The following is a 15,057-nucleotide window of genomic DNA, read 5'->3' as shown; positions in this document are numbered from 1 at the left end:
CTTTCCATCACTGGTTGTTGGTCTACAGTAGATATACTTTGGTCTTGATACAGCTTTACTATTTAATAATTAATTATTGCAGTGTTGTAGAATGTATGAAGAACAGAATAAAATAGAGCAAATTTGCTTATGAAGTACACCATATATGTAATCGATGTACTGTGGTGAGACCTGTGATGTTCTATGGATTAGAGACAGTGGCATTGAGTAAAAGACAGGAGGTGGAGCTGGAGGTAGCAGAGCTGAAGATGTTGAGGTTTTCGTTGGGAGTGACGAGGATGAACAGGATTAGAAATTAGTTTATCAGAGGGACAGCGCATGTAGGACGTTTTTAAAGACAAGGTGAGGGAGGCGAGATTGAAATGGTTTGGACATGTGCAGAAGAGGGACATGAGTTATATCGGTGGGAGAATGCTGAGGATGGAGCCGCCAGGAAGGAGGAAAAGAGGAGGTTCATGGATGTGGTGAGGGAAGACATGCAGGTAGTTGGGGTGAAAGAGACAGATGTAGAGGACAGGGGGTATGGAGAAGGATGGTCTGCTGTGGCGACCCATAATGGGAGAAGCCAAAAGAAGAAGAAGATATATGTGATAGATGTAGAGTTGCAAGTCTAGGCCAAATAGTTTAAATATTTTCCTAACTTGACATCAGTCAGGGCAGTGTGGTGGATGTGAGGCAGCTCTAAACAGTTTGAACATCCTTCATGTTTTCATACTGTTGACCTCACCGTAGCAACAGCTGTCTCACTTTTTTGTGTTCTAGCCACCCACTTGTTCACCTCCTATCTGCGTGTGTGCGTGTGTGTGTGTGTCCCATGTTTTGTGTTACTGCACATTCATTTGTAAGGATTAAACTGGAGAATGGCAGCTGAAAATTCCATTACTAATTTATCTCATTATATTGTTACATGACAGGAGAGATGTTTTGACTTTGGACGTGTACATGCTTGCCACTTCATTAAATTAATGAGACACAGGGAGAAGTGTGTGTGTTGAAACTTGCGTGGTATTTTATTTATTTATGTAGTTTTATTTATGTATTATTTTAATTTAGTTTTTTCACAGGATTCATGTTTAATTTTTTTAACCGTTTGCCTTGTGTACTTACATGAATCCATCAGATGAGGGCGCAAGAAACGCAATCCACTTCGAGTGGTTTATTCTCAATCCACTTGGCCTCAGTCATGGTTCCTGATAGGTCCAGCTTACTTTTCACCTGCCATTCAGTTTACAGTAGGTTTATTACACACACACACACACACACACACACACACACACACACACACACACACACACAATGTTAAGTTTTGTGTCTGTGGATTGGTGTGTCTCACTCACTGCTGGTTCTGGACTTTATCCAGTAGTGTTATCACTCAGCTGACTGTTATGAGGTGTTTTTACCATGTGCCAGGAAGCAAGGATATGGGTTGGGTTATGAGTGTAATATGATGAAATGGACAAGGAGACATTATGAAGTTGTACCTACAAGAATGTGCTGGTGTCTGGGCTTGGCAGATGAGTCAGTGCTCCCTGCTTACAGGCAGTCTGTGTCACATGACTGGTCTAACAGGCATTTTCATGCTGGCATCTTTGTCCTGCTTGATAGAAGGCGGCATTGATTGTCTTGATCAGTGAGGATACTTGAATTCCAAAACATGAAACTTGAAAAACATTCAATTGAAAGCATTACAATTCGGAGCATCCACTCTGTTATCTGATAAAATTAAGGTGGTAAAACATTTGAAGACTTTCACTATGACTTTTATACATTTATACTGGTCTTAATTCTCTTTTCTTTGTGCAATAAATCCAGTTCAAATTCCAGATAAATTGCTCATAAGATACTGTATTATTAAAAGTCTGACATTCAGTTTGAATTTAGTTTAAAGAGCTTGTGTTTTCTTGTGGAAATCTGATGCTGGTCTACACGGCTTTGAGTTGTTAAATGCTGCTTATTTTCACGATGGTCCCAATTCAATCTTGTAAAGGAAATTAATGAGGTATTATTTTTCTCATATCATTTCAGATTGCTGGCTTTTGCCCCAGTTTCAGATTCATGTCATTTTTTTGTTAGCGGTGACGAGGTATATCAAAAGCCTTAAGTAAGAAACAGTTAAGATTTCGGTCGAATGAGTTCTGCAGGAGGAGGATTACCCATTGGGGGGTTGTGGATTAAGCCACTACATAGCATGGAGAGATAAAGATTATAAACTCTTGGTAAAAAGCTGCTAAAACATTTTTCCTTTGCACACATCATATGTGGCCTGTTAATTTACCTTTCTGATTCCACAGGCTGATCAGACGTGGGTAATCCAGTGTAATCTATAACCAAGTCTGGGATGCTTTGGGTACTAAAGTGCTGGGTTGACTTTAATAATGTTGCTACTATTGACATTGGTTGATAAAATGTGAAATATTACTAGTGTATTTAAATTAATTTAGATTATTTTTCTTTGATAATGTTGGACTATACATCCCCAGGCATTCATAGGTGTTAACCAAAGTACCTCATTTCTTTCTTGCATTTGCCCTCAAGCCATGTTGAGATTTTTTTCTTAATCAGTGCTCATTTTTGATGGCCCTTAGTTCACCATCATTATGTTTAATGACTTTAGGAAGCTGTATCTGATGACATGAATGCCATTTCACAAGTGAATGTGATGCGCTGAAGCTCCAGTCACTATGTAAAAGATTCAACATTTTAATGTGCTTCACTTTATAACCTCTACACAGATAATAAAACAGTGAGTGATTCTGGCCACACGCTTTGTCCTATTAGATTTATGTTGTGTAGTCTAATGTACAATTATATAAAAAAATCTATAAGATTGTACCATGAAGCACAACAAGGCTTTATTATTATTATTATTATTGCAATGCATACATCAGTAATCTTGTTTTAGGTGCATCTGTTTGCATCACTGTGTCTCTGCATTAGATTTTAAAGAGAAAGTGAGCACTCGAATGCAGTGAAGCCCAACTGATCTCTGACCTTTTCACCCAATGTGATCTTAACCCACTGAGCTTGTGTGTGTGTGTGTGTGTCCTGCTGCCACTCGTCCATCTATTTAACGTCAAATAACAGCCGGCCTTCACGGCTCTCTATTCACATGCAGCTTCAGCCTGCAGTCTGACTGTGTCACATATGAGTGGTCAAGTTCTTTTGCCGAGAGGCTTCATTTCATGTCCAAGCTGCTTGTCCTTTTCTGATGAGGAACTGCTGCAAATAGCACATCTGAGCTCTCATCATGTAGTCATAATTCCCTCAAGCCTTATGCTAAACTTAAATAGAAATTTCTTAACAGGGATTGGAAATGTTTGCAAGAATTCACCAGTTGCATGTGGGGGAGTCTCGGGTTCATTTAGTGCTTTCCCTTCTCTTTCCACTCAGCCTTTCATTTATCATGGTAATGAAAGAGAATAGAAAGGGAGGTATTAAGCTGGAGGGGGTAGAAGCCTGTGCACACGACAGTAGAGTAGGAGGTGTTCGGGGCTGGGCTGGGCCTCAAATACAACTTGTATAGTACATCAGAAGTGTGTGCACGAGTGCTTGGGAGTAGTATTGAACTGATTTGTATAAGTAAAATTTACTGAGTGACCAAATAAAAATGCTTTTTCGAGAAAAAAAAAAAGGATAATATTTGCATTTTCTAATGTATAATATAATGTCGTATATCATATCATGTCATATTATTTCATGAAGCCGGTATAGTGATGTGTGCACTATTAAACTCATATGTATTCAGCATGTCTGAGCAAATTCACCAGGTATAATTATATGCATATTTATTATTACATTTTGGTGCAAAAATTCAAACATGTACTGTTTCTTAGAGGTGAGCTACGCTGCCTTGTTGCTTTTTTAACAAAAACGTCAGATAAAAATGCACCTGTTTTACATACATGTCTGATTAGATCTGAGGAATTTTGGTTTTGTACAGATCTGCAGAAATTAATTTAGTTCATTTCTAGTTCGTAGATACTCTGCTCTGGCTCTGGATAGCTAAGTACACGTGGGGGATATTCTTGGCATTCAAGCCATTGTGTTTGATTAAGGGGCCACTGATGACCCTGGTTACTCAGTAAGGTGACCCCTAGGCTCTATGACACAAAAGGTATGCTTCATCATCGCAAACCATTGAAATAATCTCATCATAGAATTTTTCTTAGAGAATGTGTGTTACAATTCAACATTATGAGAAGCATCTTTTTTCCCCCCTCTTCTATTTACATTACAATAAAACTTTCGGGTCTCAGGTTTTCAGGTAACTCTTTTAAACAGCATGCTGTTCACTGCTTCTCTGCTAGCTGTTTCACTGCTCATGTGATTACATCAGGCTCTATTGTGTGTGCTGTTTACCTCAAGCCTGGATCTCTTGCTTCTGTATTCAGCTTAAGGCCTGCAATGTTCACTCTGATTTCCCACGAAGAAATTCAGGCTGTATTTGTGACTGGATGCATATGTGTGTGTATATGTGTGTTTCCTGTGTGCATATCTATACATAAGTAAGACAGATATTAAGAGAGAGTAAGACTGCTGCTTGAAATGAACCCCTTATTCTCTCCTACAACAGACGATGGACTAACATCCATTTATGTCCATATATCTGTATATATGTGGCTTTGAACAAGCTCAGTGGTGCTGTTTCCTCAGCTGATAAAGCTCATTTCCACACTCTCAAGGGTTTTGTGTGAATCTCTAACTGGAATATCACTCAATACAAGCTTATCAGAGGTTCCTTTAACAATCCTACTTCGTTTCAAACAAGAACCAACCCTTAGTGTGAGTGAAAATCAAAGCTTACTGGCAGAAAAATTCTGGATGTCATTCTGGATGAAAATTGTAAAAAAAAAAAAAATAAAAAAAAATATATTACATTTTATAATCATCAAAACGCAATACAATACATTATAACAAAAAGTCTGATTTTTGCCCGTCTCTGCTGCAGCACTTTCACTTGTCCTGATCTTCGACGTACCCCTCCTCCCCTCCCCCCACACTCCTTTTTTCTGTCCAGTTGCAGTGACAGGTGGCTCTTTGGCTTTGTGCGTTAGCACGAGCCAACAGCTGCACAAAAGAGCCCCACTGGGTGTGTGGCGGGACGGTGCGTCCCCACTCAAGTGTGCCATTTTCCCCACCCCTCCTCATCACACTGCATCCATGTTCCTATTGTGGCCTACAGGTGACAAAGAGTAACACAATTTAGCTTCATTTGTCTGCCCATTGTTGCATTTCTGAATGTATCAGGGGCTACTGGAAATGCACCTGGCAGTGTACAATGAAGTACAGTGAAAAAGGCATACACAATGCCGTATGAGGTCAATTTTCATGCTAACATCTATCCATTCATCTTTTATACACTCTATCCTACACAGGGTTGCAGGGGAAACCTATCCCAGGGATCAAGGTGCAGGACATCCTTTATGAGCACAACTGCACACATACTATGCATAATTTAGAAATACCAATCAGCCTACATTGTGTTTTTGGATTGGGGAGGAAACCAGGAGCATACAGAGGAAATCCACTGCATTAAAGACAGAGGAGGATTTCAAACCCCCCCAAACCAGTAGATGTGAGGCTGTGAGGCAAACATGCCTAAATGCATAAAATGTTTTATAAAATTAAAATCTAAGAGTTAGAAGACATGCAAAACCTCCCAAAATGTCAGATTATTATGCTTTTTAAATATTATTACTATAAAAATATATGCTTTCATGCAGACATGGTATCAGAGACTGTTTAATTGACATTGTCCTAACCCAATTATGCAAGTATTCATAATATATAATTGAAGTCAATAATTTTTACATTTAATATGTTTATTAAATATTAGAATATATATATAAAAAAACTGTATAAACTCCAACTTGTACCCGAAACCTACAACCTAAAATACTGACATACCAGTGAAATCAGCTGAGCGCCCAACCGGTTTAAAAGCGAGGCTCTGGCGTAGGATCCAACGCGTGGAGAGCGCAGGGATATCCGTAAACAATCTCAGAACGTTGGGACACGATAAAACATTGTCCTCGTGCACATAAATCGAAATAAGATAGTACAAGAGTATATGGATTTTAATGTGAAATGTAAACAGCCTGAAGAGGTAATGTCATAATAAAGAAGTTCAAACGGGTAAGTATTTTCCCCTCTAAGATGTAATGGTACGGTCCAAAAATTCGGCTAGGGTTGTGGGACGACCTGAGTGCCAACATATCACCATCAGCTGTTGTGTTAGAAGTGTGTGTGTGTTTTTACAAAATCAGATTTCCTACTCCTCCGCTGACATTTTTCCCTGCTTTCTTGCCTGGATAAACGGAGAGAAAGAGAGAGAGAGAGAGAGAGAGAGAGAGAGAGAGAGAGAGAGAGAAAACAACTGGGCTTTTTTCTTTTTTTCTTTATATTTTGGAGGGATGAATATACAGCTCCGGAGAATCCATTAGCGACAATCTGCCCAACACAGAAACATGGATCGTGAAGATCGTAGTGATTTAGTCCAAATCCAAACACGTAAGTCATGATTTATTAGTTTGAACCTACAAAAAAAAGAAACCATATCTTCTTCATCAAGCGTTATGATCTGCAGAAGAGGCTGAGGGCGTCTGAGCTTCACCACGTGGCGATTTGTCTCCTAATGTCCATCAAATTGTTGAGTAGATTTTCATGTTTAGGGGGAGTTTAGTTTGGTTTTTATCAAATCATGTCCACGGCATCTGCATTAGGGGTTTGATTTTACTTGTTTTCTTTTCATGGAGTCTCTTTCTATTATACGACCATTCATTAAAAAAAAAAAAATCAAAGCAGTACAAAGTTGATCTAGAGACTTGTGTATCTTCATGTGTCCTGTGCGTGTCATCAGTACATTCATTAAGGCGTGATTGAGCTACGACACGTTACAACACATCCCCGAATCCTGGCATTACACAACCTCACTGACAGCAGGGCTCATGGGTTTTAAAGCCCAGACAGCTTTCCTGCTCAGGATTTCTCTGTAATCTGAGTTTAGTTTGGTTTTATCAAATCATGTCCACGGCATCTGCATTAGGGGTTTGATTTTACTTGTTTTTTTTCATGGAGTCTCTTTCTATTATACGACCATTCATTAAAAAAAAAAAAAAATCAAAGCAGTACAAAGTTGATCTAGAGACTTGTGTATCTTCATGTGTCCTGTGCGTGTCATCAGTACATTCATTAAGGCGTGATTGAGCTACGACACGTTACAACACATCCCCGAATCCTGGCATTACACAACCTCACTGACAGCAGGGCTCATGGGTTTTAAAGCCCAGACAGCTTTCCTGCTAGGGATTTCTCTGTGATCTGGACCCAGGTGTCTATCTGTGATGAACTCCTTCCCTATTGTGTTTTCTGGAGCCCAGGATTTGTTCCGAATGAAAACCTCCAATGCGTCATGTGATGTGTGTGACACTGCAGCCGCAGCACTGCGACCTGTAGGCTGGAGAATATATCGTTTCCTCATCGCGATACTGCTTTCTTGGTGTTGCAGAAGCATTGAACGTGAACACTTTGTTCCAGCTGAGCTGTCAGCACCCTGGTGATCAGATGCAGATGTTCCAGATGTGTGGGTGTTTTGATGAATCGTGGTATTCACATGATCTGTTCTTTAACCGTGTCACGTCAGGGGGGGTGTCAGTTCCTATAGGATGCAAAACAGACATGATGGGTAACAGTATGGTATTTTCATTCATTGCATTCAGAAAACCATGCATGAATTATGAATAACCGAATTCCCATTAGGTTTCTAATCTCGGTGTGTGTTTATACACATACTTTAACGAAAGGTACAATTATTTACAAGCATGTGTTTGTGGGATAGGAGGAAACCAATGGATGTGCTAAACACCCTGTAAAACAAACTCCTGAGAACTTGAATCTGTGAAGCTTAAAATAGAAAGTCTACAAATCATGCCACCAATATGACGTTTTGTCCACGTCAGAAGGAGCATAATGCATCGCTGAGCATCGCTCTGGCATTAGCAGTATTCTCCTTGCTGAGAGACGAATACCACCATGAACTCTTGTGTGTAAATATTTTGTATGTAGAATAATTTTTCTATTGTATAAATGTAGGATTGTATTGTAATGTCTTATGCTACTCAGATATCTGTGAACAGAGAACAATCACGTCAATTGCAGCAATGTGGTCAGACATAGAGTGGTCAAGTAATGTCTATTTTATATACATGAGTTAAACAGATTGAATACGTTAATGTTGAATAAGTGTGATGTGGAACAGTTGCAGTGCTCTTTTATGAACCTTCTGTTCTTGACTCCACCTTAGATCTGGACAAAAGGCTTTCTATGAAAAGCTTTCTCTGGTGACATCAGAAGATTGTGCTTCCTTCCTCATGCTGGGGGACCATTTGGGTGGACGTTCTTGGCTTTGAGTCAGGATAGCAGCAATCCCACGCTTTTTTGTGGGGAAAAATCTGATCTCTTATTGCACAGTCAATGATCTCACAATTTGTCATTATTACTACAAAAAGTAACTGTACACCGTAACCAGGGAGTTCACATGTTAACCCCCCCCCCCCCCTCCCCCAAGTCAAAAAGCTTTTATTGTCATTTCAACCATATATAGCTGACACAGTACATAGTGAAATGATGCAATGTTTCTCCAGAACCCTGATGCTACATAAAAACAATTAGAGCTGCATCACACTACACAACTTGGAGCTACATACAGAACACTGAGCTTAGGACTAAAGTTGGTAAGTTAATAGGTGCAAGATCAATTGCAGATGGATCAAATGAAATCTCGAAATTGTCTATTATTTCACGTGACAGCCGTTTTGAAATAGCAGTAGGGTTGCATTTGAAATGGCTTGTTTCTGCACTAAATAGTATTATACATGATTCTTTCATATCCCACAATTTGCTAAATTGTATACTATTTCAACTGATATGTAGTTTTGAACGTGGCCTTGAATGACCACATGGCCACTGCTTGACTCAATGGTGTTCGATTTCAATTCCACCAAGTACAATGGAAAATGTAAAAATAATTTCTGCCAAGTCAACTCCTTTATGTCTCTTCACATAAAATCAAATGGCACATTGGCAAAACACCAAGCATATTTCCATTAAACTTGTGCCCAGTGCAGCCTCAGATTCTTTTGGGGTCTTTCGAATGTTTGATGTGCGGTGCTAACCAGTCCTGCTAACCACATTTACAAAGAGTGGCTATTTGAGAAATGTAGCATGAAGTGGTCTGGATCTTTTCCTCTGACCTTTTTGTTCAAGAAGAAGAAATAATTCTGCCTGAAATGTTTTTTTTTTTTTCCTTTCAATTTGTGTAAACTCTGGAGTAGAAGCAATTCAGCCTTATCTGCAAAGTGCTGATGTGGAGGCAGGCTTTCATTCTACACCTGATTCCACTTGTAAAATCGCTTCATCTTGGTCTGCAAGCAACCATCAAGCTTACCTCCTATTTGGCTGAAATGAAAGCTTGCATCAACACTGGCTTTTTAAAGATAAGACAACTGCTCTAGAGAATGTTGTGCATGAAAATCCAAGGAGACCCTCTATTTTATCAAATGCCCAAATCACTGCATTTTGCCGTGGCATCGTTTTGATAAGCTTATACAATGATGCATTTATTCCTGTCCAGAGTTGCAGTAATATTTCACCAAGATCTTGTAGTGATGATGGTTTAAGGTTTGGACTCTGTGGTGGCTAATCCATGTGTGAAAAGGATGTCTTATGCTCCCTGAAACACTTTTTTTTTTTTTTCGCGAATCCTGGCATTGTCGTCTTGGAATATGCCCGTCCCATCAGGGAATAAAAAATACATTGATGGAATAACCTGGTCATTCAGTATATTCAGGAAGTCAGCTGACCTCATTCTTTAGGCACATAACGTTGCTGAATCTACTGTTGACCTGACCTTCTGTGGCAACCCCAGATCATAGCACTGCCCCCACAGGCTTGTACAGTAGGCACTAGGCACGACGGGCGCATCCGTTCATCCCCCTCTCTTCTTTCATTGCTCCAGAGTCCAATTTTTGTTTCTTAGCAAATTGAAGCCTTTGTTCCCGATTAGCCTCACTGTCTTAAGACTACACAGTTGTTTAGTCCCAACCCAATGAGTTCCCTTCGCATTGTACATGTGAAAATGCTCTTACTTTCACTATTAAACATAGCCGTGAGTTCTACTGTTTTTTTTTTTTTTTTAAGATCTTATTTCACGAAGCGTTTACCTGATCGCCAATCACGATCATTCAAGCTTTTTTTTCGACCACATCTCTTCCTCGAAGATGATGGTTCCCCACTATCCATTCAGTTTTTAATAATGCGTTGGACAGTTCTTAACCCAATTCCAGCAGTTTCAGCGATCTCCTAAGATGTTGTATTTGCTTGATGCATGCCAATAGTTTGACCCTTCTGAAACAGATTAGCATATTTTCGAGGCCTACAGGATGTCTTTAAAACATGGTTGTTTATTAAATCAAAAGCTACTCACTGCATCAGTCATCTGATCATCATCTGAGCATTTTAAGCTAAACACCTTGCTATTAAGTTCAAAATACCTTCAGCAGATGCTGTGTACCATGAAACTTGTTTCCATTCTCATATCGTTTAGCACAGTGGAGTATTGAAAGGCGGTTGAACGTTGGACATCTTGTGCAGGTGTAGTAATGGGATGTGCATCCAGCTAGCATTTTGATGTGGATTAGTGCAAACACACACATTCTTGCTTTTTTTTGTAAATCAGGTATTTGGAATATACAGTATTTTTCTGAGAAGGAAAGTTTTTAAAAACATGCTTTTTCATGTGTTTTGGGATTTTCAGTCGAAAGCTGTATTGACATATAAAGTGGTCGTAAGGAATGAGTGAAATCTGTCTCTGAAATTTTTTTTTTCTCCTCAAGAGAATTAAGCTAACAGGGGTGACCAGTGTTTTCTCTGTGTGAGCTGCAGTGTTGTGGATTTGTCCCACATACCTGAAACATGATGAGCAACATTCTCAAAAGCTTTGCGCAGTACTCTCACTCTGGCCTGTAAGAGTTTTGTTCTTAAGTAAGCTTCTCATATCTATGTTCTCTGAGAAATATTCGCTGCGAGCCAGTAGGAGTTTTGTTTATCTTTCTAGCACTTTAAAACTTTGTAGTTCTTGATTTGGATTTTATACATATATACATTTATATAAATACATTATTTTTTCGTTCTGATTGAACTGTTAGGATATTTACATGCAAGTATAATATTTTAGTTGCTGGCTAATTAGCTAGCCAGGAAATGGGAAGTGTCCACAAAAAACTAGCAATGTTAGTAAAGCTAGTCTTTAGAATCATCAGAAGCAGCTGAGATGCAAAAAAAAAAATCCATACACTGAAATGATGTGATTAATTCACAATCAGGTCATATACAGTAGACCTTGGAAGGATACAACTAGCTTTCCAAACTGCTAGCAAAAGTGTGTGTGTGTATATATTTACTTCCGGGTAAGCGGCTAACGCTATGGATTCTTTACAGCTTCAAGTACCCGTAATTTCTGGAATATAAAGTGCACCCAAATATAAGTTGTACCCTCTGAATTTTATAAATACACTGCACCTGTCTATAAGCCGCAGGTTCCTAAATTGAAACTAATGAACTTTACACAGGCTTTAATGAAAGACAGTGTCTGTTACACGGCTTGTATCTAAACAGAAGCCTACCAAGAAAGTCATTGTTCACTGTCTTCCTTCTTCCTTTCACAACAATTTCTCTCGAGAGTTTTTCTTTTGGCATCGTTGTGCGTTTAAAAATCACCATCAGTGAAGCTTTTCTCCTGATGCCGTGCAGCTCAGAACACAGGTGAAGTGTTTATTCATGCCCGGTTGTTTTCAGCGTGACAAATGATTCGCATTTCCTGTTGACGTCCGAGTGAGCGGCAGGTCAAACGTCAGAGGAACCTCATCCATATTTATGATGTGGTGCGGCCCGATTCAGTGGGAGCACATCTGATTTAATATAAAGAGTTTCATTGGTTCACCTGAACCCGTTCGGCAATTTAATTGGTCTAATGTTACGGGGCTCAGGTTTTTATCTTGAAGTTTGTGAAACCGGGAAAAACCCAGGAAAAATCAACATATTAGCCGCTTCGTTGTTTAAGCCGCAGGGTTCAAAGCGTGGGGAAAAAAGTAGCGGCTTATAGTCCGGAAAATATCGTATTTCTCTAAAAAAGGAGAAAATTTCCCGACAATTCCACATATTGAGGGAGTGAATGAAGGATGGAAGAAATTAACTTGTATACACATGCTTACACGCATTTATATAAACCCAATGGGGTCTACAAATGTAAACTATTTAATGTTTTAATTTATTTAATTTTATGGAATTACTTTTAAGACACTTTATTTTATTTTATTTTTTTACCAAAAGGTTGGTAAGAAGTTGCTTCTGACAATGGAAGCAATGTTGTTTGTTCTCTGGTGATCAGATTGCACAAGTTGCTGAATGGTTTCGACATTTCTGGAGTTGAGCTTGTTGAAGCTCTTTCTGATCTTCAGTTATGTTCTTCTGCTCTTGAAGTGCGCATGCCACGCGTAACACCTCGAACGTCTCATTGCGGCATTGAATCACGTCTGACATCTCTGTGGCAGATTTGCCCAGGTTTGCACAATTTCACATTTGCCCTTTGTTCTAACTCTTGCTTTCCTTGATGAAACTTGCACAGCTCCCAATGTACAGAAGACCGTCTTTTGGCACAATGACCTATGTGGGCGGGTGCTCGCTGTGACTGTGCGTTCAGCCTTGTGAGGCCATCTGTTGGTGTGTTACAAAACTAGTCTCGAGACTTTTTGATCCCACTTCGTATAATTCATGCTACAAATACACTGTGAATTATAAATGTTTTTGATATATGTATGCATTTTTAAATTTTGACATTCTCGGTACATAGACATGTATATAGTTTATATAAAAGTGGTATACTACAGAAACTTTTCTTCAACATAGTAACTACTACGTTTGTAGGTTAAAGTGTTCCTCTGAAGCTAGATGTGCCTGTGAGAATAGTACAGCATCATGATTTTAAAGGACATGCTTCAGGCAAATCTCATATTTTAGACATGAACTTAACAAAGGGTTCTCCTGAAACGTCAATGCATATGTGTAAAGCTACACTGCTCTTTTTAAGCTTTTCTTTGTAAGCATTTTTTTTTTGGTAACCTGAGGCTCTGAATGCAATTTTTGAAAGCAGTGTTTAGGTCTTCCATTGCTGGAATACGACTGTTTAGATAGATCGAAATTGAGGTTAGTAGTTTTAGCTACTCGCTTTAGTTTAATCATAAACCATTGATGAACTTAAGTAGGCTCATCGTTAAATAAGTACAGGTCTTTTTGAGTGTCGCTTCTCATTGTACTTTATTTCCATTCAAAAATGTTTTCATATTCAGTTCCAGACACAGTTCTCTGTGCTAATTGTCTTCACTATTTATGTTTATATAAACCTTACAGTTTTTATTTACAGGAGATGGACCACCGTCAGTGAAAGATGAGCTTTCGTTTTGAATTGTATGTTGACTTTTCTTGTTTTAGAAATTATCCATATATATTTACATTCTCTCTCTCTCTCTCTCTCTCTCTCTCTGTCTCTGTCTCTGTCTCTCTGTCTCTGTGTGTTTGATTTGCCATACTGCTTGCGAGATCCTAAGGGAAGGATGCAGCCTGATTGGGAAACAGTTTGTCATGCTGTGTGCCTCCTACCACCTTCCTTCTGTCACTCTTGAGGAATGACATCTTTCAGCTCCACAGCACACTGATTCTTTAACCAAGTATTTTTTAGGTGTTGGAAACACTCAGGCCTTGTAAATTTGCCCTTATTATAAAATACATATTGCAGTTTTATACTCTTTATTTTTTATTTATTTTTTTGGTCCAGCATTGATATGGTTTTCTTCATCATCCTTCGCTGGCTTAAACTGACTGTCCATTAGCTTTGTGTGCTACAGCACTGGTGAAATATAGCGGCAGCTCTGACAGTAATGACAGCTGCAAAGCAAATTACAGGTTTATAATGTTTGCTCCAATATGCTATGGATCTAAAATGGAAAAAAATAGGGATGTTGTCGATATGGCAAACATTTCTTTCTTTAGCATTTTGGAGTCCTCAGTGTTGGTGCTTTGTAATAGATGTTTAGTTTTCTGAGACAGTTCAGTATTGTGTATGAGGTTTCTCTATAACATAAGTTAGCCCTTTTTCCCCCACAGATGGTCCACAACTTTTAAATGTACCCATAAATAAACAGTGTTGGACGAATTACACAAACCATGTAGTAGAGCTACACTGGGTAAAATATTACTTCAGTAAAAGTAAAACTGCTTCCATTATACTTTCACTTAAGTAAAAGTACAAAAGTATTTGCCTTTTAATACACAAGTATCTAAAGTGCTATGATTTATTATAGCTATAATGGCATTTTTTGTCACAAGATTGTTAATTAATCAACTCGGTTTATGTAAAAAGGCTCAAATGCGCACCCTTGGCACACCAATCTATTAATAGAATGATATTAAGGAGTCAAATGCTGAATTAAAATGATCATGAACCCAAAACCTTTTTTTTTTTTTTTTTTTTTTTTTTTTTTTTTTTTTTTTTTAACTACAGTGGTCCCCTGGAACTCGTAGGGGTTACATTGTAAGACCCCCCCCACGAGTTCCGCAGCCTCTATGGTACCTTAGTGAATTCATTTAGACATTGTTACTTTTAATACAATAATTTGTTTAAAAAATTGTATGAAATTTTAGTGAAAACAGTTTAAAATGTTATTCCTAACATTCCTGAACATTTGGTACTGCTGCAGATTCCCACGTATTTTAAGATAATCCGCAACTCGCTGCTAGTTAGGTACCAAACGACAATCCGCGAATTTTCGGGGGTTGATGTGTGTACTTCAAAAAAATCTTGCAAATAAGTCTACGAGTGTTGTGACTAGTTCGAGTCATGTGTTCCTTCCATCATTTATTCCTCTCTAAATGTTCTGTGTGCTGTTATGCTGATGCTGTATGTTGGTGATAAGTAGATACCAACAAGTGGCGATTAAAACATGT

At 38.7% G+C, this 15,057-nt stretch overlaps 1 protein-coding gene across 3 annotated transcripts in view; it reads left to right on the top strand.

Moving 5' to 3' along the window:
* The first annotated feature begins 6,225 nt into the window (after window positions 1–6,225).
* The window catches only part of map7d1a (MAP7 domain containing 1a), a 42,481-nt gene continuing 33,649 nt past the window's right edge, over window positions 6,226–15,057 (top strand). For all 3 annotated transcript variants that reach the window (XM_046847387.1, XM_046847388.1, XM_046847386.1), the window contains exon 1: window positions 6,226–6,510. In XM_046847387.1, the coding sequence (XP_046703343.1) occupies window positions 6,468–6,510 (43 nt within the window). In that variant the 5' untranslated portion in view covers window positions 6,226–6,467. The remainder of the gene's footprint in view (window positions 6,511–15,057) is intronic.

The sequence above is a fragment of the Silurus meridionalis genome, chromosome 4 (assembly GCF_014805685.1).
Source record: "Silurus meridionalis isolate SWU-2019-XX chromosome 4, ASM1480568v1, whole genome shotgun sequence".
Taxonomy (NCBI): domain Eukaryota; kingdom Metazoa; phylum Chordata; class Actinopteri; order Siluriformes; family Siluridae; genus Silurus; species Silurus meridionalis.
This window is presented reverse-complemented; position numbering and strand designations above follow the sequence as displayed.